Raw genomic sequence first — 25,605 nt, 5'->3', positions numbered from 1 at the left:
AATTAATGGCTGATTTCGAAATGGTACCTAAGATGTCTTCAAATTAGTTAAAATACATTGTTCAAATTACTAGCAAAACGACAGTCATATATATATATACAAGCAAATATATATCATACATATCTTGATCATTCAAAATCAATATAAAGGATTTAAAATAGTTCAAATTAACAAAAGTAATGTAGTCTAGAAAGGTTAATTTCTCATAGTTTATCGTTAGGTACAGAGCGACCAAGTCAAAAAGTGCAAAAGTAAGGAATAAAGAATATGCCCTGAGAACAAAAACACACGAATTAAACAACTTTGTTAAATTGAAACGATGCAAAGATACAATTAAGAGAAAATAAAGTGTACTAACAGGACAGGACATTGCCATATTTTTGTAGAACCAAAGTTTCCTTTTCCTTTCATTGTAATAAATTACAACTGTGTCAAGCAAATTACACCCCCCAAAAAAATGACATCCAAAAAGACAACATTGAAAGAGAAAAAAAGAAAATAAAGAAGAAAAAAAAAAAAGAAAAAGAAAAAGAAAACCACTCCACCATCCCATAGCTCATCATCAATAAAAACATATTGACCACCACCAGTTTCTCATTACACCCCACCCCCCATTTAAAGAAGATATAAAAAATGAACATTCTCCTTAAAAATTGGAGATTGGTAATTGATACACCAAATGAAAATGAAGAAAAAAGAAGGGTAAAAGAGAAGAAGAAGAAGAAGAAGAAGAAGAAGAAGAAGAAGAAAATAATAAAACCAACCGGCATTACGCCTCAAATGCAACTACTATATGGCAGAAACAAAGACGAAGCCCTTGCAAAATGGCCTCCTCATTGTTAAAACCCTCCCCCATTTTTCCTCACTATGATACAGCCAACAAATTAAGTTCAAGCGGCCTCAATGCTCCTTGAACTATCTCTTGAACGTTTCTGTTTCGTCGGCATACGTCTGAGAGTTCTTCTATTGGTACAGCAAGCGCATTTATATCGCATCCTGAAGCTGCATCTGATATCGCTTTTAGGAATCTCGACCGCTCTTTTTCCGTAACAGCGGTTGAGGGAATCAATGAGACACTTTCCTTGGCCCACTCTAATGCTTGTACTCTATAAGCTCGAGTTAGCGCTAATAGTGTGTACGTCACCTGTGAAAGCAGGATGGGATCATCATATGATTGTTAGCAGACAATGGAGAATGGCAAATTAAACCGTGAATGATACAGATATTTTTGCAAATTTAACATTTAAGCATCTATATTATCCACATGAAAATAAGAATACCGGCTCCAATCGAGAACTTGGCAGTGCCCCCGTTAAGGCTGCAACCAAAATTCGAAGGATAACATGACCTCGAGGTATGACAATTGCATCCCTTCTAGATATGTACTGTTCACTTTTGCTTGAATTTGCAAGATCAAAAACATCAGCCAAGAATGTCAATATTGAATTTGAGGCTTCCCTGTAGAGAAAAAGAAAACGGTCAATTGGTATATATCACAACTATAGAAATGTATTCAGAATAATGCAAATAAACATATCAACATCACAGATGATTAGCATAGTTTTAGATAAAAGGCTTGACAATGAGGATTTTCATGAGAACAAGAGCTGAAAGACAAGTATATAATACCTATGCTGTACTGTGATTCCGACCATTGCACAATCTATTAGTGCTGGAAATACCGAAGAGGGAATAAATAATTGAGGGCAATAGCGTATACATCTCGAGGCCAAAAGAAAGCAATCATCGGCAATATCTGGTCGAGCAGTAAATTCCTTCCAAACAAAAGCAGGGACAACCAATTAGCAGTTTAAATACCAATATAATTGAGGAAGATAAAATCTATAAACTACCTGCACCCTACCTGAATATTTGTGAGAAGACGGGTCGTATGCATGAATAATGCTTCAATCAAACTTTGAAGATAACTTGCGCAAGACGGATCAGAACCAAAAATCTGCAAGCAAGATCAGCAGTTTATTTTAACTGTTAACGTAACACAATAATCAAAATTTCATAGCAAAGTGAAATGTATGGGCCCAAACCTTTATAACTTCACTAGACAAATAGAGAAAGCAAGGCTGATGGTGTTGCTTATACAGAGCTTGAATTTCTTCCAACATCGCTCCAATTGTGATTCCCATAAATCTACCGGAAGTTCTCACCTACAGAAAGTAAACTAGTAATATATTCAACGGAATAAATTGTTTTTTTGCACAAATGTAGCACTATTATCATAAATATTTCCACTCAATAAGTGCCTCAAAATACGACATTGATATACATTTAATATGTAGACATGGATCAAAGTCGTTTACATAGGATGAAGGGGATAAATAAGAACATACCATTCGATCTATTTCAGTATTTCATCTGGGGATAGCTATCTTACAGCTATACTTTATTATGAATCATCTAACTGAACACTTATTCATGACAAATATTATCAGAATTATACTCGAGGAGTCCAAGTCAAGTCAATACAATCCCAGTCAGATCAAGTTATCCATTTATAGTTTATTTTCCATCCGAGTTTTTGAACCACAAATAATTATATAATAGTGAATCACCAAAAAAGAGGATCAGCAAACCTACAGCATATTTGCACGCACGGCAAAGAGATTCCATCGTCCGCATGTCCCAAGCACGGCTAGAATCAAAGTATAAAACATAACCAGTCAATAAATTTTCCATAGAACACAATACCCAGATAATGCAATTAAAAGATACTTACATATCGAAGATGGCTTTAAAAATTGGCCAAAGCCTCTGTATTGCATCTGCAACAGCTTCAGGGTGATTTACATATCTAAAGTTGATTCCATTAATAGATTTAGAATATATCATGAGAATTAGAAGAAACGGAGAGAAAGGTTGGACATTTATCACACCTGAATATATAGGCAAACCGATCAATATGGACTGTTAACTCATTAGAAGGCTTCTTATTCAACACTTCCGGGCCTTGATTGACGATTTCCTGATTATTTACACAAAGTTGTTAGAATTTGTCAGAAGGATGAGAGAATAGTTTGAAAGGGAAAAAGAGCGAACCTGCAGAGGAGCAACAACAGGTACGCACAATGCCTCCAGAGCTCTTTTAGCTTGATCAGGCACAAGTTCGGTGATAACCATGCTGCAAAGAGAGACAGAGATAGAGAAGTCAACCTTTATCCAAACATAAAATTATGTTCAAGCGACCATTTTCAATACATTATCCAAACATGTACCTTAATGCTTCCACTAGGTGCAGCGAGTCCTCAGCAGTCACCTTCAAACTACTTTCTCCATTGACCGTCATATTATATATATGGAAGAGACCATCCAAAAATCCACAAAGCTTTCTCCGGCAGTCTACTTGTAATATAAATGAATTAGTAAAGTGGAATAATGATACCAAAGCTCGAGATAGTAAAAGTTTGGGCTCTATCTTTTATTTTGGGGCTATGTTGAAGGTATTCATCAAAGCGAAACAAACAAGAAACCAACGAGAGTGGCTGTCACCCAATAACCATTCAGTGCATCGCAAAAAGGCAACCTTCAAACTCTACCGGTGTATCTAAGGATATGGGAGTGGCAACCACATAAAATAGTACTTCTAAAACCACATGATGTTGACGCTTGCTAAAAATGTGATCTCAAAATTCACAATCTAACTGTGCTCTTCTTGAAGAAAGTACAGCAGACTAAATCATGAGTTATCTTGACAGCCACCAGTAAATATGCTGGTTTAACTAACATTACTGAAATGAAACATAAATAGTCTAAGTCTACCTGATCCAAAAAAATACATAACTAAATGAAAGCAATTTTAAAAGGAGATTCTGTACCAGCGCAAATATGTCTAAATGCCAGAGCTGCAGCAGCTGCAGAATCCTCGGATGTGCCCATTCCACTCATGAGGATATCAATTACTGAAGGTAGTATCGATTGCCCACTTGATGATGCATCAAGCCACTTCGAGTATGCTCCAACAGTGTAGCACACTGAAGATCCAATAAGACACAAATATTTATTTAGACAAACCAAGTTTGACACAGGACGTCTACTTATAAAAACATATCTACCACGGAATTGCAAAGCAGTCGATATATCAATATGTGTTAGTAGGACTTGATCGTGAAAAAGAAGTCAAGAGAAGTGTGTGGATGATCATCTACTAAATACACAACTCCATTTGAACATGAATATTGTAATAGCATTACATCACAATAAGCAACATGTTGCATCTTTGTTACCTGTCTGAAGAAGTTGTGCTTGCTGGGGAAGTTTTGGAAGTAAACCCATGACCTGAGAGAAGAATGGAAAAGACAAGTGCAACTCAAGAATTAGAGACAACAGAAAAAAAATATAAGAGAATAGGCAGATGTAGAACATGCGAGAAACAAGAATTAAACGACAAACAACTTTCTAGAAAGGGAGATCACATTCTCCAAATAGGCAAGAATGAGGTGGTCATTTCCATTTCTTTCATGAAACTCAGTTTCTCTTCAAAAGGAAAAAGAAGAAAGAAAAGAATTGTGTAGGCTTGTTTAACTAATTGGAGGACAAACAACAAAGATTTGAAAATTTTCCTAAGAAAACTTGTCAGTCATTAGAGACGGGACAAACTTGGAAGATATTTTTACCTGTGGCATTATTTCAGTCTCACCAACTGAAACATAATCAGATATAGCTCGGATGCAAAACAAAGCGGCCTCTGCTGGACGCCATTCACTCTGTTCACTGTTTCCACAGCTTGTGACAGCCTACATGATATTTGAAAATGAATTAACGAAATGCAATAAATCAAAGGCTTTAAATCATGGTTGCAACACTTGATCCACTATGACAGGCAGTAGAAACAAAATTAATTGATGTACGGTTATTGTAGGACAACTAATATACAACCATTCGCACATGAAACTCATGAGATATCAAATCCTGGGTAGATGTTTCATCCTAACTTAAACCTATTTTCTCTGACATTTTTATTTAAATGGTTCTTTATTTACCACTAATCCAACCCAACCCATGGTGGTTTGCAAATTCTTTTCTCCTTACAACTTAATTTCAGTTAGAATATATACAACTACAAAATGCAGCCCAGGAAAAAAATTGAGTCATACATAAACGAATAAGTAACTTGAAGAAAAAGGATTGCTATCCGGGAAAAAGATCCAGGGAATTCTTTTACATGCTGTGTGAGTAACTATTAAGATGCACAACAATTAAAGAGAGTGCAAGAAATACACACCTCCACAAGCCTCACGTAAAGAATTTTCAGAGTCATATCACCTCCTAAAACCAAAGCTGCGTCTATTAAGACATCTGCAACAGCTGGATATAATACAAATATTTATTTGTTCAGTAACCACCTTACAGAATTATACATGGAAAATGACTAAATGAGCACTGGGAAAACCGAATTGTCTAGCATTCTACATTAAATAAGGGTTCTATAAAGATATATAAAAAAGGATTTCCTGGAAGGATGGAACAACTGTTACACAATAAATTATAATATCTGTAAAAAGAACTACACCTTAACAATAGAAACCATATCACAAAGCAACTAGTAATATTTGATTGATCATATTCGGCAAACTAAGCAAGTTACTACCATATCTAGTCTGCTTGAATTCCTTGAGGTCCTCGTAAGAAAGGTCTTGATAGTCATTAGGATATTGAACTCTGAAACTTACCTGTGAACACAATTTTACTAGAAAATTAAGGCCAAAATTCATGTATGCAGATTTACGTAATTCAGTTAATAAATCCAGCATGCATATACATCTGTAAATACTAGATTTCTAGCTAACAATAAATACTGTAGAAAAAAGTAGATACAAGCAGCAATTTTTCAATGGCAAAATATTTGAGTAATATCAATCGATTATGAGCAAATGGGGCCCTTACAATGAAGGGAAGGATATCGCACCGGGATAAGTACTAAGACTAACCATATTTCAGTCAAAAATCTAGGAAGTGGAATATATCCTAAAAAAGAGGGGGGAGGGAGAAAAAGTTTAGGAGGTGGAAAACTTACCAAGGATACAAGTGATTCATAAACTGGACAAAAGATTTGTAACCTCCTTTTCCTCTCGGCTTCAATGGAAGCATCATTGCCAAAAGAAATATAAGCATCCCTGGAATATTAGAACTAATGTAAGTAAAATTAGCTTTTAACAAAATACGGTCGATATGTTTGTGGTCTAAAAAAATCATATCAAATACTAAAGGGCTCAGAATAAATAACCTTTTTGTCAAGTTCAACTGCAGGCTATGCCAAAAATTAAAGGTCATGGAGGCAATATCGTATTCAGGGTGTGAAGTAACTTCAAGTAGAGCATGGACTATTAACATCGATTCATCAGAACCTAGAAAGTAGACCAAAACACAAGGAGAGGAAAAAACAAATTAAGAAAACAATATGATGAAGACAACAATGTACCTCAACTATGTAACAAAATCTATTACCAGCAGCAATCAATTCAACATATGAATCTCCCATGTCAGCAAATAACCGAGCAATGGCCTTCACATCTTCTTCATCCTGAATGCAGAAATTAAAAACAAACTAAGCTAAAACATTCGGGCATTACTGTTTCATTGAATTTTCCACGTGTAGATCCACACCCCGCCCCCCACCCCCCATGAGAAGAAATGCAAAAGGATTACTACGTTACACTTCAAAATAAGGAAATGAGGAAAGCATTATCAACAGAAAATTAAGAAATCATGATACTGCAAGAAAGTGCAACACTATCCAACAATGAGGAAGAGATGACATACAAAGCTTTCTTCCATTTGCACGGGTGTGTTGTTTTGTGGGATTAGCAGAAAGGTAGGTCTCTAGAGATGTGGAGAGTGATCCTAATGAGATTTGGTATCTCATTTCTTTCCCTGTTTCTTTGTGAGCTTCGATTTCAAAGGCTTTTTGTACCTATTCTATAGGTGTCAGAGTCCTTTTTTATAGAGGGTGTTCCATCCTTGGATTGGTTTTTTGCATGCCCTCGTGTTCTTTTGTTTCTTTTTTCTCAATGAAAGTTGTTGGTTTCATTTAAAAAATACATATAAAGAAAAAGGTCTCAACCATCAATCTAGCTTTCCTAAACCAGAAAACTGAGCACTCTATCACATAAAACTAGAGAAATTAAAGATGGAGAATCTGATGTAGCAATACCTTTGAAGAATCTCTAAGTTGTGCCTTCAAATTCATAACTTGAGGGACAATTACTTGAATTAAAGGCATATGCACTGGGAGACCACTTGAGCTTCCAGCTGCTGAATAGTGTATCAATTCAGATATAACTGCACAAAAAAAGCCAATGAAAAGTTTGTAATAATTTTCAAATAACCAAAGAGAAATTAGTAATAATACACGCAAAAATCTTAAAAGTACCCTGGGGGTTTGGAACTCCAAAAGGATGAACATGTAGAACATAAGTTATGTAAGCAAAGGGTCAAAACTAATTATGTAAACATAAATAAAATATCATAACACCAGTGAACACAAGGGAAACGTGCTATTAGTAGATAAGTCTAGTTGACTGCAAAAGGTGTACACTTCTTTTTATATGGATGTTATTCATTCAATTAAATTTTTAGAAATGCAATAAAAGATATAAAAGAATGATAGCATTCCTAATACACCAAGCTTGCTAATTATTTATCTTTTATAAAATCACACGCATATCTCAATCTAAAAATGTGATGGAAGGGGTATGGGACAGCAAACATTATAATCGGCTACTTGATTTTCACAACAGAATTAGTTCAGGCAATAGAAAAACAGATTTAGATGTTGTAATAATGTAGCTTTAAGTTTACTACAACGAGCAACTAAAAGCTTGGGGCACGTTCGAAAGCAATACCGTTTACAGATGCCTCTGATAGAAGCTCAGAATTTAAACTCGCTAGAGCTGTGAGAACTAAAGGATGTGATGCAAGCACAGTTCCTGGTATCCTGAAACCAGAAGCAGTCGCACTAAGCCATTAAATCGTAATGCTCAACTTCCTTTCCTGACTAAAACCAAAGGAGCAGATTCTGAAATCTGAATAACAATAATAACAAACGGAAACTCCTATCTTTAATTTCTTACTGGAACAAACAAGTTTTAGTAGAAGAAAAATGCCGATACAAAGGGATGTGGTAAGGGACAAGGCACCTCCAAAACCAAAGCCAAATAAGTTAAGAATGTGTTCCGAAGGCAAAGGACATTCATCGTGAGAGTGAAGTAGTTATAAAAGACCTTAATAAGCTCCAATTTGAAGCAATAAACTAAATATTAGATGCAACTTAGAGATAAACTATCGGCCATTCAAAAGTATTCATAATGTCTTGTCTGCCTTTTAGGCCAAAGATAAAAGCAAAGGATTAGCACCATGTGCTGGAAACACAATAACACAATCAGAAGCACAGGGGATTCTCTCAAGTTTACATGTTAGAATCCAATTCATATAGGACAACAGAACAAATCAACATGCATCCAACACATCCTAGACGTCATCCATAGTACTCAAAAGAGAGAGAGAGAAGAAAAGCTGAGTTCGTAATAGAGAAAATAATATTAAAAGAAATGAGGAACAGAGAACTAGGATGACCATCTCTAACTCATGAAGCTAAGAAAATTACCAGACATCTTTTTTACAGCCATAATTTGTTATTATTAGTATTACTATTATTATTATTATTTTTTTGGTAGGACTCTTTTATAGCCATAATAAACAAAGGAAACATTACGAAAAATATTCACTAAAAGACAACCACGGAAACTAAAAACTTCACATGATCCCAAACATCCCCTGCCTTCGCTCCTTCCAAGTTTTCCCTGAAATAGCTAAAGATCATAGTACTTCAACTTCACTCAATCCAAATAAACCACAAATTGCTTCAACTGCATTAGTCTCGAGAATTTTTGAGTTCAACAATTATAGGGTGGGAGATCAAACCCCATCAACCTTCGGAATAGTAATTGGTGTCTTACCATTGATCTATGCTCGCATTAACTACATTAGCTTGGAGCATTGAGGATCACAAATAGGGCAATAAAGAGATATTGTATAATTTTAAATAACAAAGGAAAAAAAACACATTAATTTTCTTTGGATACCAGCATCTCCGAACAGCTCAAGATCCTGTTGTAGAATATAAGGCACGCTAAAGAGAAGACTAAAAACAGATTTGCAGCGGAAGGTAAATATCAAAGCTAGCATGGAGCCGAAATCTTCTATTCTAGTGGCCATGAGATAAACACCCTCGAATAAATTCATGACGTACAACCAATCTTTCCATTCTGATCCGACAAGTTCCTCCAAGTGTGCCAAGGCATCAAAGGTAATTAATATCCCAGCAGTTTCAATCAAAGCTTCTTTGGAGCTTCAAAGATTTGAGTATTTCAGGGATAATTGAGCGTCTAGTGGCCAAAAATCATTGCATAAATTAACTCTATTGCTTGAACCTACTCTAAAAGTGATGTTTCCTTTTGTAAAATCACTAAGCCTCATTATTCATTTCCAGCGGCCTTTAGGCTGCTACTTCTAAATTTTGTCCTAGAGAACCAACCACTGGCTGGTTTACCATGAGACCACTGTACTTCATGCTGCAAAGAATTCCCTTCAAATGTGAATCTAGTACAACGAATTTCCTTCCAATCTCCAATAACCACTTGAGGAATGGAGCTTTGCTTCTTCTATATATGTTCCCAGGCCCAGACCACTACATTCAACTCAGCTACTTACTCCCAGTTACCTATTCATTCTGTTTCAAAATAAAACTACATTATTCTAGATTATTTTGTGGATATACAAACTTTTTTTTTCATGAACTTCATAAGCTATGTAATCAATATTCAAGTAAGAAACGAGATCCCTCACCCGACTCCATGTACAATATCCCAGAATCAAAGTGGTTCGCTCTTCTCTATGATACAAGAAACTGATCTAAATATACCCACATCTACTTCAAATTTTTATACCCACGTGTACATCAGTATCATATACACATTTAAAAACTGAACTTCATTTCTTTATCTTTTGTGCTATCTAATATATTGTGTAGAAAGTGACGTGAAGAACAGGCATACCCATGCTTTAATCGAAGCCAAGAAGCAAATGCCTCGAGCACCTGAAACATCCATAAAACCCAAGCAAATAAAAAACGAGGAACTTCTATTTGAGTATGAAGACATAATGACCGAACTTCAGATACAGGACACAATTCTTATGATTAAAAAGGCCCACCTGCTCCTTCAGCTCATCAATACTCAAACAAGCTGTCAAGATGCTAAGGGTAACTTCCATTTGGGAGGTGAGTTCCTTTTCAAATTGACGGCGTCTATCCGGGCGAGCTGCGATCTTGTAATTGTATACTTCCTGATTGATGGTTGCCGAAGAAACATGGAAACATGCCATGAAACAAAAACCAACTGACCATTTTGGACTTATGATATACACACATAAAAATACCTAGAAGCCCTTCAACATGTTAATGCTTCTGCAGAGAAGAATATTATATACTCCAGACAATGCCCTATTAGGGGAAGTTTTCTAATGATGCTCTACCATATGAAACCATCTGTGTCATAGCAATCAAAAAATCTAAAACCACCGATCAATAATAATTTAAGGTTTTAATTCCTCGTACTCTGTAAAATTGATAGCCTCCTATGCTACTCAAACGTGACATTAGTAGAAAATTTAATACAAGGAAAGGTTCAGGCACTTTGTTCAGTTAGCTTTCATAATTCATGTAATTGCTGGCCCCTGTTGGATAATTATGTGATTGATAATCCATCAAAATCACAAGTTATACACTTTAGTGGACGTCTCAATACATGTCAGTAAAAATTTCAAGCCACAAAAATTGAAAATGCATTTTCAACCAGCATGGTGAAACACAGTCAATGTACCATTCAACTTTCACGAAGAAAGTATGTATTTCCAACTTTGATCGTTTTGAGGAAAAGATTTAGTAGTATTTCTTCCAAATATAAAGAAAAGATATCACAAGTTCATGTCATACCTCAGGCAAAACTGTCAGTAGCTCCAAAAATCCAGGTACGTACTCTGGATGTGAGTTCATCTCATTCCTGAGCCAATTTACAATACCACCTTCTCCCCAATCATCAGCAGGTACATGTACTGCTAATGCAGCCACTGCTATGCTAATCTATGAAACCAAAAATTAAACCTGAATCTATCCTTCCAATAAGAGGGAAAATCATTCAATAATCTTGTGAACTTTCAAAGAAAATACCTGAGTTCGAACTTTAGGTGGGCCTTTGTGAAATTTTCTTAATAAATTCTGCACGTAAAATTAATAGAACACAATGTAATAGGTTAGATTACATGTTTTAAACAACACCGACCACCCAAAACACTCAAAAAGTTATAAGGCATCCTCCCAAATCCACATCAAATAATTTCAAGAGCACTTCAGAGAGACACCACATAAATAATGATGTCACAGATTTTCCAAAACGTCATATTTATTCTAAACTTCATTTTTTTTTCAACACAGATCTCCCACAAGGTGATATAAATGTCATTAAGCTAGAGGTTTTTACAACAAATCATCTCATAACTTAAAAGTTACTAATGAAGCCTAAGGCCCAATAGGCAAAAACTTTTGGTTGCTCATGAAGGATGGTGTTTATGAAGCAACAGCATTACAGCAAAAGGTAGCCCCTATCATATCGCAAACTGAAAAGAAATAAAATGAGATTTTTAAGATCTAACTCCATTTAATCATACAAAATCCTTGCATCCAATCAGTGGAACCTAAATGCATTCATTAACCAGGGGAAAATGATAAATATATAACTCAGATTGGTGACAAAAAAAGGTTATCAAGAACAACATTGCCTTGATTGCAAGTTGCATACACCTGTCTGAGACTGAGATTGTAATGATAAGTGAATTTTTCTCTACATGTATACATATCTGATACAAACTTTCTTGTGCAACATTTCAATTTCCAACTATCTGAAGCCACTTGGCCCTCCAAATAACATAAATATATGCCAGAATAAGTACTTTCAAGATAGTAAAGTGAGACTTAAAAGAGAAACATCCAACCAAATCAGTGGTGCACAGCCTCGACCCTTTATCACTACTAAGCACTCTAATCTAAATGTAAGAAGCGGTCATATCATTTAGGGATTTTTTAAAATTTGTATCAAGTGGCAGCATGTATAACAAACATTATGCAAGTTTCATCAGTTGCAGATTAAGTGATAGACTATAAAGAACAGTTTTGTAACAGGAAAGGAAGTTCACCGCTAAAAATAATTTGAGCAAGTCAAAATTTTTTGGTACCATTGTAAATTTGTGTAATTACAAAAGATGTATGATCAGATATCCACCAACAGTTCAAAAAATTTGTATCTAAAATGAAAGCGAAGTCACACCTCGAAACAGAAAAAAGCAAACACACATAACTAGGTTGAAAAATAATATGAAATTGAAGATTGAACCATGCATCTCTCACAGCTATCATTAAGCTGATTAAGAGCTTAGCTACATAATACGGCACTCTTACATTCAATGAGTCACGCAGGGGCTTAAATGCTTCTGAAGGCAGTTCTTCAAAATCTCTTTGTACCTGGATTAGATAAATAGTGGACTAAAACTCAGAAAACAATCCAACAATCATACATTTGATTTAAACAACCTTTATCACATTACTAAGGAACTCAAACATTGATAAATCCAAATAACCAATATTCGGTAATTAACAATGAGAAATCAAAGAAGGTTACCTTGCTTCTAAGTGTTTGAGAGCAAAAGATCAAAGTTTCCAAATTGCTGGTGGGTTCGTGAAGCAAATTATCAGCAACCTAAAAATAAAAACCATTAACTTTCCTAAATAAAGATGTAATAATATTCATAAGGCTGCCGCAAAGGGCAGTGAGTAGAGTACTTATGAGTTATGGATATATTCATGACAGAGCTCCAGTATAAGGACCAAAGCCTCTTCAGATGAATGTTATATTGATTCTAACCAGATCAAATTTGAGGAGGAGGGCAGCTAACAGAAGTTTGAAATATTGGAGGATCCAAAAACGAAGATCCATATCAATTAAACCGATGGAAGCATATGTATGTTTTGCTTTCAACTGTCACAGGTTACAAGCACGACTGACATTTCCTTCAACAATTTTAATAGAAAATGCAAACCGTGTCATTAAGCTACAGCCTACATCCTTTACTAGAAAATGTTAGTGGATCTACACTTGAAATCATACCCAAATATGAACCTATCCAAATCCAATCTAAGTAATTCCTGGAAACTGGTCCACGCAACAGTTGTGAATTTACTGAAAGCGAACAGCAATTGAAGTCTTTCCTACCTATATCCTCCATTATTAGACAGAGCCATTAAAGTGAATTGGATGCTTGGAAAATGTAAATGCAATACTGTACTTGTTGCATCGCACCAGAAAAAAAGAAAAAAAAATGAAACTAGAACATCCCAACGGCATACCACTGAAATCATTCTACAAGTTTTTTGCCATTGTCAGGTGTGAAACCTATTCTTTTAATGATTTATAATTCCCTATTCAAGAATCGATCAAAATCTGTGAAATTATTTGGTTCTTTCTCCAAAAAAACAAAAACTTTCACAGAACAAATGACAAGGTGGGAGGGGAGGAAATCCCATTCTTAAGTCTGATGGAGTTACTACTTCTTCCAACGTTATCCCATGGGCAAGTGGAGTTCAACAGAAAAAATAAATGCAAGAGAACTTCCGAAATGAATGATTACTAGCAAAAATTGGTAAAAAAAAAAAAAAAAAAAAAGAAGAAGAATCCCATAAACAGGACTCACTCCTTGACGCATATAAAGCATTGTACAGTAACTAAAACTCTAAAAAACTCTACTTATTGATTGGAATTAAGCAAAATATAAACAAAAAAGAACACTAACCAATCATCAAACTCGCAAATCATAAATTCCTCTCTTCCAATCAAGCAACAAAAATCAAGGAGGTGATTGAAACCAATACCTGCCAAGCATCAAGAGTACGCTGGAAGTCTTGAAGCCATCGATCGGCCTGCATACGAAAAGCATCATCCGGGTGATGGTACAGTGCGTTTAGGGCTTCTTTCACTGTATTCTGAAGCTCCATGTTTGACTCGAAAACCAATCCCAAGACGAAGCTCGAGCTCTTCAATTACTTTGCCTCTTAATCCCTCCTCTCTCTATGTTTGTCTCTTCTTCTGCTTCTTCTTTCTCAATTTTTTTGGCGCCCGCTGTGGAAGCTCGACTGAAGAGAGAGAGAGGATGGGGATTGGGTACCGTTTCGATCAGTCTCGGGGTAGAAGGAAGAATCTCAGCCGTTTGATCCAATGTTTGACCTTTGGTCAATGGCTCCACGATTAGGTAACACAACGAATTCCGTAGAGGATCTCTGCCACGTGGCGGCTGACTGGATGAATTCGTGCGTCGGGACCCACCGTCTCCCAAGTTTGATATTGAAATCTCTTTGTGAAAAAAATTTGAATTTTTTGAAAAAAAAAAAAGAAATTATAAATCGACTTTTTATTAAAATAAATAAATTTTATCTTTTTCCTCTCCAATACCACCAGCTCAATTATAATAATCCTTTTTATTATTTTGGGTGAGGAAAAGCTCAATTATAATCTTTAGCGTTGCTGTCTAGTCATAAATAATTATATTTGCATCATATCATATGGAGCTGCCTTTTCTTTTAATTGATTTATGCGTCACGCTACAGTATTGTATTATTAATACTTTATTATATAATGAATATTCGGATGCTCCTCATTTTTTAAAAAAATGTATACATTCAAATCTTTTAAGGGTTGTTTTGGACCAAGCAGAGTCTGATGTAGAATTATAATAACATTATGTTACAATAAACACTATTTAAAATCTTCGACTAGTTATAAGAAATATTGTTTCAAAACTTTTTATTTGTTATCGTATTTACTATTCGTTACAGTTTTTACTATTTTGACATTTAACGTTTTTTATTGTTTGTTGCAATGTTTAGTGTTTTATTCTTAAACTAAAATACCTACACTGCATACACCTACTATTATAGCTCATTTATAATAACTAATTTCTTACTTCAAACGTTCTTCGTAGATTAAAAAAATAACAAGATTGATTCATCAAATTTTGTGACAATTCCTCATGACAAATTACTCCCTTCGATGATATTTCCAAAATTGTAATAATTCATATTATATTTGGTGTTGTTTTTGTTTTTGTTTTCAAATTCATTAGGTAGACTACCCTTACCTCTAGTTTTCTTTGTTTTTTAATTATGTAGAAATCAATGGTCGCCGGAACTTGAAAACATAAAAAATTAGTTTTTACAAAATTGTTGAAATTTAAAATTTGTCTGGTAATTCAACGATTTGTATTTAAAATATATGCAACCCATCGTAATACATAAAAGATAAAATAGACTTAATTTTCAAAAAATAAAAACAAAAGCAAAATGATTATCAAACGGTTATCATTGAATGTAGTTATTAAGGTGAAAAATAAAATTTAACAAACTATTTTACTATGTAGATTAATAAGGTGATTGAATATTAAATTTATTTGTTGATAATAAAAACTAAGTCGTTGTGTAATAGAAGTTGACACTTTATTTTGATAAAAGCTGATGTGAGAATAAAAGTTTGGTCTTATCAAATGAGGGACATAGACTTGAGAAGAACGCCTCGCTAGAGCTCATTCTCGTTCCCTCAATTAAGAAAACTTGTTTTGTAGTCTCTTTGTTTTATAAAGGGTCTTTTTTTTAACCTATTTATTTATTACTTTTCTGCTAAATAAGGTATACGAGTATGAAATAGTTTTTCATCCAAAACTTTATATACGTATTATTCGATATTACACATCGTTTTACAATTAGAAATACATATCAAAAGTTGGGTTTTTTCTCGTAATTCCTCTTTCTCTTGATGGTTTTATTATTTCAAGTCTCTTGTGTCTCCTCCTCTTGTTCAATCCCACTGTTCAACTTTGGAACACGGGGAAAAACATAATATTATGAAATTCATTTAATCCATAAGTATGAACACGTGTGCTTGATGATCATTCAAAATAAATCTTGATTGGTATTAACGTCACATTTAAAATCAATAAAATTACATGTGATTAAAGCGAGTGTTTCAACAAAGTAAACATAACTATCCCAGCATTGTCAAGTATGTGTAAAAATATTCTTATAAAACTAACACAGTTGTCTAAAGGATTCTTTTATCGAATATCTAATTTGATTTTCCTATATGCATTAAAATTTGTTGTAAAGGGAGACGAGAGTGGTCAACTATTGTCTACTTAGATAAGTTGTTATTTTCCTTTTTTAGTAGGAGTAGATTGTTACTCAATCAAAGTAAACTTTCACCAAATTAAATATACAAAGCTGGTTTAGGGGCAATATTTTCATTTTCATGAAGGTTATCAAAAGTGTTCTTTAAAATTGGATTTACTTTATAAACACTCAAATAAATCCTTAGTTTAAGCTACACTATTCATTTAACACATATTCATTTCAGTCTAAATCTCTCGCTGTATCTCGATTCGAAAAATCCAAATTGTAGAATTCAATCGGGAATCAAACTGTCCTTGTCCCTTTTTTGTTGTTGAAAGGAACCAAATTGTTTGGGATTGGAGCATCTTGCTTTTGATGGTTAAATATCAGCTCCTCCAAGGAAACAGGACAAATTTACCGGTAAATGGATTTCAAAATTCGACCATTGGTTCTAGGTTGACGAACCAGCTAAGTCCAGCCGGAGTACACTTGGGTCGGAGCCCAAAACACAGAAAGTGGGCAATTTCCGAAGCCCCAATGCTCCGAAACTATAAACCATTGTTGCCCATTGCAGCAAATTCACTGTTCAATCACATCCAATCTTCAGCTTTTCAACAATCCCTTCCGCCATTATCGCGTTTCTCATCTGGGTGTCCAAAGATGGCGACAAACGAGAGTATCAAGCCAGAAAATGAAGACCAATTGAAACACATATTTGATCAGAAACGGGTTCTTCGATCCAGCGTTCGAAAGGCCCTCAAAGCCATGGACCCCTCTCTCCGATCCCAGGAAGGTATCGGTTGCTTACGTATATTAATTGATTATTAGTGGAATAGTTGATATGATATCTTTTTAAGATGCTTCTGAATCGACGAATGCTATTTTTATATTTTCCATCTTTCATTGGGCTCTATACTTGTTTCTCAGACAATGTAATTCAGAGTATTGTCTTGGAAGCTCCGTGGTTTAAATCTACTCAGAGATTATGTGCTTATGTGAGTTGCAGTGCGTTAAGGGAAGTTGATACATCGAGACTATTATCAGAGATTCTTCAACACCCTCCTAAAGGTGTGTTCTTAAACTTATTAGCCGCTTACTAATGCATGCGGTCGATATAAAGTTTCAAGGATTTGTTTGGCGAGATTCACGAGATTATGCCAATAAAGCCCAAAAGATTTTATATTTGAAGTTTTAGATCAAATAAAAGAAACACAATTAGTTACCGACTCAATTAGATTCTTTAGATCAATTTAATTATTAGTGTAGAAGAATGTAATCGTCGGTTGGAAATGGTTTCAATTTCAAATACGGAGACTATTTGACGTAGTGGATATGAATGCAGAGGACATATTGGTAGAATTGTTGTTCATGATACGGTTAAGTCGTTGTTTGAATTTGATGTTGGCATCGCGATACTGAGATAATTCTCAGTTTTAATCGGGGAAGTTATTAGTTATGGTATTGTTTGATTGAGCTTTGTAAATGTTGACATTTTTTTTTTATCTAAAGATGGTTATTCGAAGAAGATTTATGTCCCGCGTGTGGAGGACAAGAATAGTCACATGCGGATGTTCAATATTTCACGTATGGATGATCTTATTGCAAATTCAATGAACATCCTAGAACCAGCTCCAGTGGATAGTGATGGAAATGAACGTGAAGATGGTAACTACTCCAGCCCACCTCTTGCCCCTTCATTTTCTAATATTTCACGGTATGAAATTAGACTAACAACATAGAATGCTCAAAATACAAAGAGACTTACAACATAGAATCTTAAGATTAGGAGATGCAACCAAATATCTGAACTAGGTTGACATCCTTAGCATCCTCATCACATCTAATACAAAACAAAAATTTCTCTTACCATCTTGAATGTAACATCATTGATATTTTAACATTTATGTTTTGCAGTTATGCAGACAAAAGACCCCATTGATTTATTTCTCTTACCAGGTGAGATATGATATCCATTTGTTGGGTGTTTAGGGTTTATTTATAGGTTAGAAGCCAGCATCAAATTACTTTTTAATATGTTGATGACGATTGCTGCCAGGACTAGCATTTGACAAATCAGGAAGACGCCTTGGCCGAGGGGGAGGGTATGGATTTGCATTTAGCCTTTCTGAGGTTTCTTTCTGCTGCTGTTATTACTTAAACACATTTGGGCCTGATTGGGCAAGTTGAAACTAGTAGAGTGACTACCAAATCATGATTGTGAAATCTTTCCCTCCATGTGTTTTTACTTTGTTTGTTTAGATTTTGGCCCACAGTCAATCTGTAGAATCTTATACATCATACACTCTCAGATGATTCTTCTTCTATAATTGTTATGAAAACAGTTATTATGATACCTTCCTAAAGAACTACCAAGAACTTGCAAAGGCACAGAATTGGAAGCAGCCCCTCCTTGGTATGTGTGTAAGCTTGCTCTTTCCTAGTAGAAACTCACCTTAGTTTCTCTTTCACTCCACCTTGTTTCCCTGCAACTTCACTTAACTCGGTTTGCATGATTTTCAGTTGCACTGTCCTACTCAGTGCAGATAATGGATGAAGGAATTATACCACTCACTCCAAAGGATGTTTTAGTCGATGCTCTTGTATCACCGTCTGGTGTGATTCCCATCAGCTCAGCTGCATTGGACATGTAATTTCTTTAATCTGAGAAGTCTAACCGCTTGTCATTCCAACTTTTTCTTTGATTTCTTACTTCCTACTTGTCATGTCCTCGCAGAATGAAAGTATGACACTGGACACAGATCAGAAAGTATGACACTGGACACAGATCAATCTCTTAACAAAAACTTCTTTGATGAAATCCTTGAAAATCTGGAGCTTGAAAAACCTTGAAGCTGTTAAATTATGTATGCCTTCCCCCCTCTTTTCAAGCGGCACCTACTTTAGATATGCCATCACAAAGGAAGTTATGGTTCCTCTGCGCTTTCTTCTTAGCCATTGGAAAGGTAGCTTCCAAATGCGGTACTACTCTTAATGTGTAACTTTGTTAATTGTATAAGCATGCTTTAGGCAGCATGGAGAAATTTGTGGCGTAATATTGATGGAGGAAAGTCTTTTGGTCGTTTCCTAACAAACAGTTGATAATCTGCAAACATTTTCATCATCTAGAATAAATTTATGGCTTGTTTTCCGTAAATGAAAGGGGGACTTTCTCGTAAGATCCCGCCATTTGAAGTAGAATGGGGATTTTTGGTGTTAACTTTAAAGTTGTTGACTTAGCTTTAGAGTTAGTAATGTGCTTCACTATCAGCCGATCAGTTCCTATTCATTTTTCTATATGATGCTCAAAGAGTTAAATCCATAATTTCTGTGGAAGAACTTTCTGGATGATGTTGGATCATATTTGTAATCCAAGAGAAGCAGGGAGTCCAGGGATTTTGTTTGCGGATAATAAACATTATTTCAAAGCTCCCGTTTTCTACGGTATTTACTATTTGTTACAGGTTTTTTTTTCTATTTGAATGTTTGATTATAAGTTTTTCATGATTTGGGATGATTAATATATGGAACTTTTACCACCTAATATGACAGCATCGATTTTTTCGAATTGGTGATCCAATTGCCTACTTGTAATTATGTCAGCAAGTTCGGATATTTGTCAACTACTAATTAAAAACTTGACCTGGCCCCTAGGTGACTCATCCTATGACGTTTCTTAACAGATTCAACTCCTTCTTTGTAATCTCTATTGTTTAACTAATGACCTCTTCATTTCAATAAGAGTGGTTGGGCACTTGGATTAGAAAAAAGGTAAGGGAAGAAAATTGCTTTATTTTTTGAGAGAAAATTGGACAATGAGAAGCAAAAAATTTAGGATCTAACCAAGTCAATGCTTCAAGGTTCTTGAATATGAGACTGAATCAACCTCCCCCACCTACTTCTTTAAGATTTAGTTTCTTTCTCCAAAAAAATATATGAAAGACTTGCCTTTATTTCGCTTTATCGTTGTTGAAACCTAACTAACCCTCACCATTTTTCTGGATTAAGACTTTGTAATCTTAGTTTTAAGCTTTTATTATTTGTAAGGTCAGCATAGGAAGGCTCCTCAACAGATTAGTATGTTCATATCATAATAATTTATCTTTTTATGTGTTGATTCAGAATAGATATTTGAAGAAGGCAAATGATCCATGAAAAGTATTTAAGAGGGTTCTGTTACGCTGTTAACTACTTCCATTAGCAAGCTTGAGCTTAACTATCTGTCTGAGACTAAACTGCTTGGTCACCATGATTGCTTTGAGAAGCTCACTTTTAAACATGCTTGTTTGCTTCACTATATTGTTGCTTCTTCCTTATCCTTCTTTGTCAGCCGACCCCGACCCGTTGCAGGACTTCTGTGTTGGTGATTTAAATGCTACTGTTTCCCTTAATGGCTTCCCTTGCAAGCCAGTTTCAGAAGTAACTGCGGATGATTTCTTCTTTGATGGATTGAGCAAAGAAGGCAACACAGACAATCCTTTTGGTTTTGGGGTCACACAAGGAAATGTTCTTGCATTTCCTGGACTCAATACACTTGGGCTATCCATGAACCGTGTTGACCTTGCTCCAGGAGGAATAAACGCACCTCACTCGCATCCTCGTGCCTCTGAAAGTATCGTCGTTATTAAAGGGAAGGTTCTTGTTGGTTTTGTGTCAACAAGTAATGTGTACTACTCTAAGGTTTTGACTGTTGGACAGATGTTCATTGTTCCCAGAGGACTTGTTCATTTCCAATATAATGTTGGGCGTGGGAAAGCAATTCTGATCACAGCTTTCAACAGTCAGTTGCCGGGGGCTGTGGTCGTGTCGCGAACTTTGTTCGCTTCAAATCCTCCCATCCCTGTCAAAATTCTAACCAAGACCTTCCAAGTCGATGCTAGTGTAATCAACGGCATAAAGTCCAGATTTGCTTAATTTCACTCGGTTTGTCAAATTTATTGAATATTGATACTTTTCTGCACAATTATCTCATTCATAATCCTGAATATGTATGAACTAACCTTACAGATTGGAAGGTAGAGTCATGTGAGAATGTTTTCGTATTATTCATTTGTTCTTGATACTTGTACTTATTTATGTTGTTCAGTGAAACGTCAATATAATAGAATAATGTGTTAAATTAAATGAACAAACAAAACCAATTTATTTATTTAATTCCATTATTATAATTCTTCTTTTTTACATCATACTCTCAAGAATGGAATAACGTATTAGGTGTCAAAATCTCGGCCCTTCATTTCCATGATCGTATTTCACAAAAGAATGTTATGTAACATTCTAGGTCCATGATTTAAAAATTTGAACCATGGTCTCAACATTCCCATACATCTTTCTAACAAGTTTTGTTTCTACTCACATGTTTCTTAAAATATTTCTGCGAAGATTGTCAACATAAAGTTGCTCAAAAACAAAAAAGAAATGAAAAATAATGCACGTTTTGTTAGTATTAGGTGATGATTATTGATTTTTTTTAGTCTTTCTTGATCCTACTTTCATCTTTTTCATTTGTATGTTATCTTGGATTATTTATGTGCACCTCCTAAACTCTAGAATCAGATGTTATTTAAACTTCTAAGCCATGCAATAAAATTTAACATTATCGGTTTTATAGTGGGCGAAAATGGATGGTTTTAGACTCCAAGTGGATAAGAAAATAAAATTAAAAATCATTAGAGAAAATGAAATTGATTACGATAACCTTTGGCCATGCAACGTAATTTTCATATAGAAAGAAAATAAAAGTTGATATTGTCGAGGAATTTGTTATAAAAAAAGATTCTTAAAAAAGCAAAAAAAAAAAAAAAAAAAAAAGACAAAACGGAAAAGTGCAAAGAGAAAACTCAAAACTTTGTTGAAAAAGCAAAACGACTTGCCACGTGGTACCAGATGATTGGGCGACACGGGGCTGCAGAAGCTGCCTGCAGCTCTCCATCTGTGATGTCTTTTGAAAGTTTGAATGTTTCTTTGTAAACAAGATTGGGCAGTGGTTATTCCATTAAGCTCTTACCTTATATGGAAGTGTTTTTTTTGGGACTATTGAAATTTGTGATTATGCTAACAATATTGGATCAAAGTCGGCAACTTGTTGTTATTTAAAGTACTCACTCTTTTCCTTGTCCTTTCTTTTGTTGCTTTTTAGTACACAAATGGCACGACACGGGTGGGATGATGTCAAATTTTAATATAATATTTAACTTTTGTAATGAAAGGCCGTACCAATTAATATTAGGTTTAGCTTTACTTGACTCTTTCTATAATATGTTATTTAAGATTTGATGTTAATCGATTAAATTTTAATACGCAAAGCTCTTAACTCTTATCTGTTCGAGTCATTTAGCTCAAAAATTTTAGTTAATGACTTAATCCTGTGCAAAAGAAAAGATCATGAAGTCGTGTATATTGACGAGGGTTACTGAATTTAATAAGTAAAAATGAGTAAAACTTACATTTAACTTCTGTTTTATTTAAGATTTTTTTTAATAATGGTAAAACAATTGAAATTTTTTAAAAATATATAATAAAATATCATAGTTTATTTGAGCCTATCATAAATTAGATAGTAGTTTCTCGATAATAAGTGCAAATTTATTATATTTATAAATATTTTATTTATTTGAAACTAACTTTTTGTTTAATATAATTTTTAATTTATTTTTATTAGTTCTTTCTTCCTTCCATCCATTATGGTTAGTGTTAATCCTTTAGGATTTTTATATCTTAAATAAAAGTTGTTATAGTTACTTACTCGACCTATACAATTTAATTTGGTTATGTAAGATGCCTTTGGTTTGATTTTCAAACCGTTTATGAACACTCAGAAAGTCAATTTAAACTTACGATCGAAAAAAGTTGACAAATACATCATTTTTATAAAAACCCTAAATACAAGATTTTATTTTGACCATTGACATAAGACATGACGTGTCAAAACCTATATAAAATCCTACATCTATGATTTTATTGAAAGTACATAGTAAAGAACAAAAAAAACCCAACATAAAACAACAATGCACCCAACACAAATTTGTTAGATCAAAACTAAACAAACTCTTGTACCCCAAACTAATTAACAATATCCAACCTAGTCTTCACAAACTTTTTGTATTTTTGACTTTGTCAATAATCTTAGTCCTTAGCTAGCTTTTTATTATTTGTAACGTCTTACTTAGTAAGTCTCGCCAATTGGTAGATCATGATCCTCCATTCATACAACTTTTTCCATTCACATGATTTTACTTTAAAAAAAAGATTCTTAGTCGGCACCCAAATTTTCCCACAACTATATATTTAACTCAAATTCACTATTTCCCTCCACCAACTCTTCACTCACCTTAACAGTACAAAAGTACTTCTCTTGATCTTCATGTTTAAACTAATTTCAAACACCATGCTTCTGATTTCCTTCATTATCTTTATCCTTCTTCCTTATCCTTCCATTTCGACCGATCCCGACCCGTTACAAGACTTCTGTGTTGCTGATCTAAATGCAACTGTTTCTGTTTCTGGATTCCCATGTAAACCAATTTCTAAAGTTACTGTTGAGGATTTCTTCTTTGATGGTTTAAGCAAAGAAGGCAACACAAAAAATCCATTTGGTTTTGGTCTTACACCAGGAAATGTTCTTAAATTGCCTGGACTTAATACACTCGGTTTGTCGATGAACCGTATCGATCTTGCTCCCGGTGGAATGAACCCTCCTCATTTGCATCCTCGAGCCTCCGAAATCGTTATCGTCCTTAAAGGGAGGGTTCTTGTTGGATTTTTGACAGTTGATAATGTGTATTATCATAAGGTTTTGAAAGTTGGGGAGGTGTTTATCATTCCTAGAGCACTTGTTCATTTTCAGTATAATGTCGGACATAGGAAAGCAGTTGTGCTTGCAGGTTTCAATAGTCAGTTGCCAGGAGGCGTGCTCGTCGCCGGGAACTTGTTCGCTTCGAATCCTCCGATTCCCAATGTAATTCTGTCGAAGGCTTTACTCGTCAACGAAGATGTTATCAAAACCATCAAGTCTGATTTTATTCTTTAGGTCATGCATGCATGTTAAGGACTATGTAACTCAACTTTGGATTATTTACTTTTCAAATAATGTTTGGCTGTGATTTTAAAAGATTAAAATTATTTATTTATGTTCGAATGATTGTTTTAGTAACTCAAAATTCAACATATGTTGAATGAAAGTCACTTTTAGAAATGTTAAATTATACACAGAATCGTTATTTTGAATGATCGAAAGTTTCTTTTTTCGATAATTTCAACTATTTAAAATTACTATCAAACGAACCCTTTATTTTATTATCGGTTTGTTTTCGTTACACAATAATCACATTCATGGTCTTGAATGGGAATGAATTACTTTACTGCTTACAAGACAGTCATGTGTTTAATTAATATACTTCAGGTAAATATATTAAGTATTTAGATTTTTCTTTTGCATGGTATGTATTATGTTAGTTCTTTTTTGCATCACATGGTAAAGAAAGATCGAAAATATCGAAGTCTTAATTTTTTGTAAATATCATAATATTTATGAAAATGGATCAAAATTGTTATTAGTTAGTTAATGAAACTTTAGTTGTGACTTAATTAGACTAAGATAAGATTTAGATACAATATAAATGCTAAATATTTGTGTAAATATCAATGTGAGAGCAAAAAAATTTGGAAAAAGCCACAAAAGAAATATTAAATATTAGATAGTACAAAAACAAAACTCACGTCAATTCAATTTCCGAGTGAGATGATGTGAACATTCCTTTTGTTTTCAAATTCAATTTCTTTGAAAATGAAAGTTTTGGGTTGATCCCAAAGTTAAAAATTGTGAGAAGTAATATATTGAAAAAACTGAACAGTGGAAAGAAAATAGCAAAAAACAATATCTCGAGGTTATTTTAGAGATATATAGGCAACATTTCGATTGTATATTTCATCATTCCTTAGAGATAACATTGGAGTGCGAAACTATACAATTGAAGTGTGATCAAGAATCAAGACCATCAACTTGAATAAACTTGAATTGAGCTACGAAGCAAATTCTTAATTAAAAGAAGAAGAAGAAGAAGAAACTCGATTTTTGTATAAAATTTCATTAAAACGAAAGAAAAACAAAATTATCCCCTAACAAAATTTGGCATCTCAAAAATTCAATTATCTCCCTCCAAATTTTAATTTTACACCATGTTCTAAAGAATGGAAGAAAGTGCAAGGTGTCAAACACCTCTGGCTTATCAATCTGCACAAACTATAGACATTTTCTAGACAATCTGTTGAATCAAATAATCAGAGAGAGAGAGAGTATATCTTTGGATTCATCAAGTCTATTTAGGCAGTAA

The 25,605-nt window shown here is 34.3% G+C and overlaps 4 protein-coding genes across 6 annotated transcripts; 3 read left to right on the top strand and 1 right to left on the bottom strand.

Moving 5' to 3' along the window:
• Positions 1-377: 377 nt before the first annotated feature.
• On the bottom strand, positions 378-14,299 carry LOC103493952 (transportin MOS14). The gene is made up of 27 exons (XM_008454932.3): positions 13,991-14,299; positions 12,744-12,821; positions 12,524-12,586; positions 11,240-11,287; positions 11,006-11,152; positions 10,225-10,356; positions 10,068-10,108; positions 7,857-7,948; positions 7,166-7,293; positions 6,460-6,535; positions 6,239-6,359; positions 6,029-6,128; positions 5,603-5,684; positions 5,237-5,319; positions 4,629-4,748; positions 4,239-4,290; positions 3,831-3,986; positions 3,231-3,354; positions 3,055-3,136; positions 2,892-2,980; positions 2,735-2,809; positions 2,596-2,650; positions 2,046-2,165; positions 1,865-1,957; positions 1,630-1,775; positions 1,281-1,458; positions 378-1,144 (listed from the first exon to the last, which is right to left on the bottom strand). Exons 1-27 carry the CDS (start codon positions 14,111-14,113, stop codon positions 866-868), a joined length of 2,883 nt encoding a protein of 960 aa, XP_008453154.2. The 5' UTR covers positions 14,114-14,299; the 3' UTR covers positions 378-865.
• A 2,155-nt stretch (positions 14,300-16,454) lies between these two features.
• LOC103493953 (5-formyltetrahydrofolate cyclo-ligase, mitochondrial) lies at positions 16,455-19,474 on the top strand. Of its 3 annotated transcripts, XM_008454933.3 has the most exons (8): positions 16,455-17,069; positions 17,204-17,344; positions 17,786-17,941; positions 18,191-18,232; positions 18,333-18,378; positions 18,619-18,689; positions 18,797-18,923; positions 19,011-19,474. In XM_008454933.3, the coding sequence occupies exons 1-8, from the start codon at positions 16,652-16,654 to the stop codon at positions 19,021-19,023; spliced, it is 1,014 nt and encodes a 337-aa protein (XP_008453155.1). In that variant the 5' UTR covers positions 16,455-16,651; the 3' UTR covers positions 19,024-19,474. The 3 variants fall into 3 exon arrangements, 2 of the variants coding, with proteins under 2 accessions (XP_008453155.1, XP_008453156.1); XR_538542.3 differs by lacking the exon at positions 19,011-19,474 and having other exon boundaries at positions 16,546-17,069; positions 18,333-18,406; positions 18,797-18,875; XM_008454934.3 differs by lacking the exons at positions 18,619-18,689; positions 18,797-18,923; positions 19,011-19,474 and adding an exon at positions 18,536-18,604 and having other exon boundaries at positions 16,546-17,069; positions 18,333-18,406.
• Positions 19,475-19,697: 223 nt separating this feature from the next.
• On the top strand, positions 19,698-21,318 carry LOC103493955 (germin-like protein subfamily T member 2). The gene has a single exon (XM_008454935.3). The coding sequence runs from the start codon at positions 20,522-20,524 to the stop codon at positions 21,185-21,187; it is 666 nt and encodes a 221-aa protein (XP_008453157.1). The 5' UTR covers positions 19,698-20,521; the 3' UTR covers positions 21,188-21,318.
• Positions 21,319-23,636: 2,318 nt separating this feature from the next.
• Positions 23,637-24,302, top strand: LOC103494323 (germin-like protein subfamily T member 1). The gene has a single exon (XM_008455452.3). The coding sequence runs from the start codon at positions 23,637-23,639 to the stop codon at positions 24,300-24,302; it is 666 nt and encodes a 221-aa protein (XP_008453674.2).
• Positions 24,303-25,605: the final 1,303 nt, after the last annotated feature.

The sequence above is a fragment of the Cucumis melo genome, chromosome 2 (assembly GCF_025177605.1).
Source record: "Cucumis melo cultivar AY chromosome 2, USDA_Cmelo_AY_1.0, whole genome shotgun sequence".
Lineage (NCBI taxonomy): Eukaryota > Viridiplantae > Streptophyta > Magnoliopsida > Cucurbitales > Cucurbitaceae > Cucumis > Cucumis melo.
Note: the sequence above shows the minus strand (reverse complement) of the source record. Positions and strands in the feature narration are given on the sequence as shown.

Coding starts and splice junctions, on each gene's coding strand:
- LOC103494323 (XM_008455452.3), top strand. CDS start 23,637: ATGTTTAAACTAATTTCAAACACCATGCTTCTGATTTCCTTCATTATC.
- LOC103493952 (XM_008454932.3), bottom strand. CDS start 14,113: ATGGAGCTTCAGAATACAGTGAAAGAAGCCCTAAACGCACTGTACCAT. Junction 7,949..10,067: donor TGGCTTCGATTAAAGCATGG/GTATGCCTGTTC, acceptor TTCTGGTTTCAG/GATACCAGGAACTGTGCTTG. Junction 1,776..1,864: donor GTCTTCTCACAAATATTCAG/GTAGGGTGCAGG, acceptor TTTGTTTGGAAG/GAATTTACTGCTCGACCAGA.
- LOC103493953 (XM_008454933.3), top strand. CDS start 16,652: ATGGTTAAATATCAGCTCCTCCAAGGAAACAGGACAAATTTACCGGTA. Junction 17,070..17,203: donor CTCTCTCCGATCCCAGGAAG/GTATCGGTTGCT, acceptor CTTGTTTCTCAG/ACAATGTAATTCAGAGTATT. Junction 17,345..17,785: donor TCTTCAACACCCTCCTAAAG/GTGTGTTCTTAA, acceptor TTTTATCTAAAG/ATGGTTATTCGAAGAAGATT.
- LOC103493955 (XM_008454935.3), top strand. CDS start 20,522: ATGATTGCTTTGAGAAGCTCACTTTTAAACATGCTTGTTTGCTTCACT.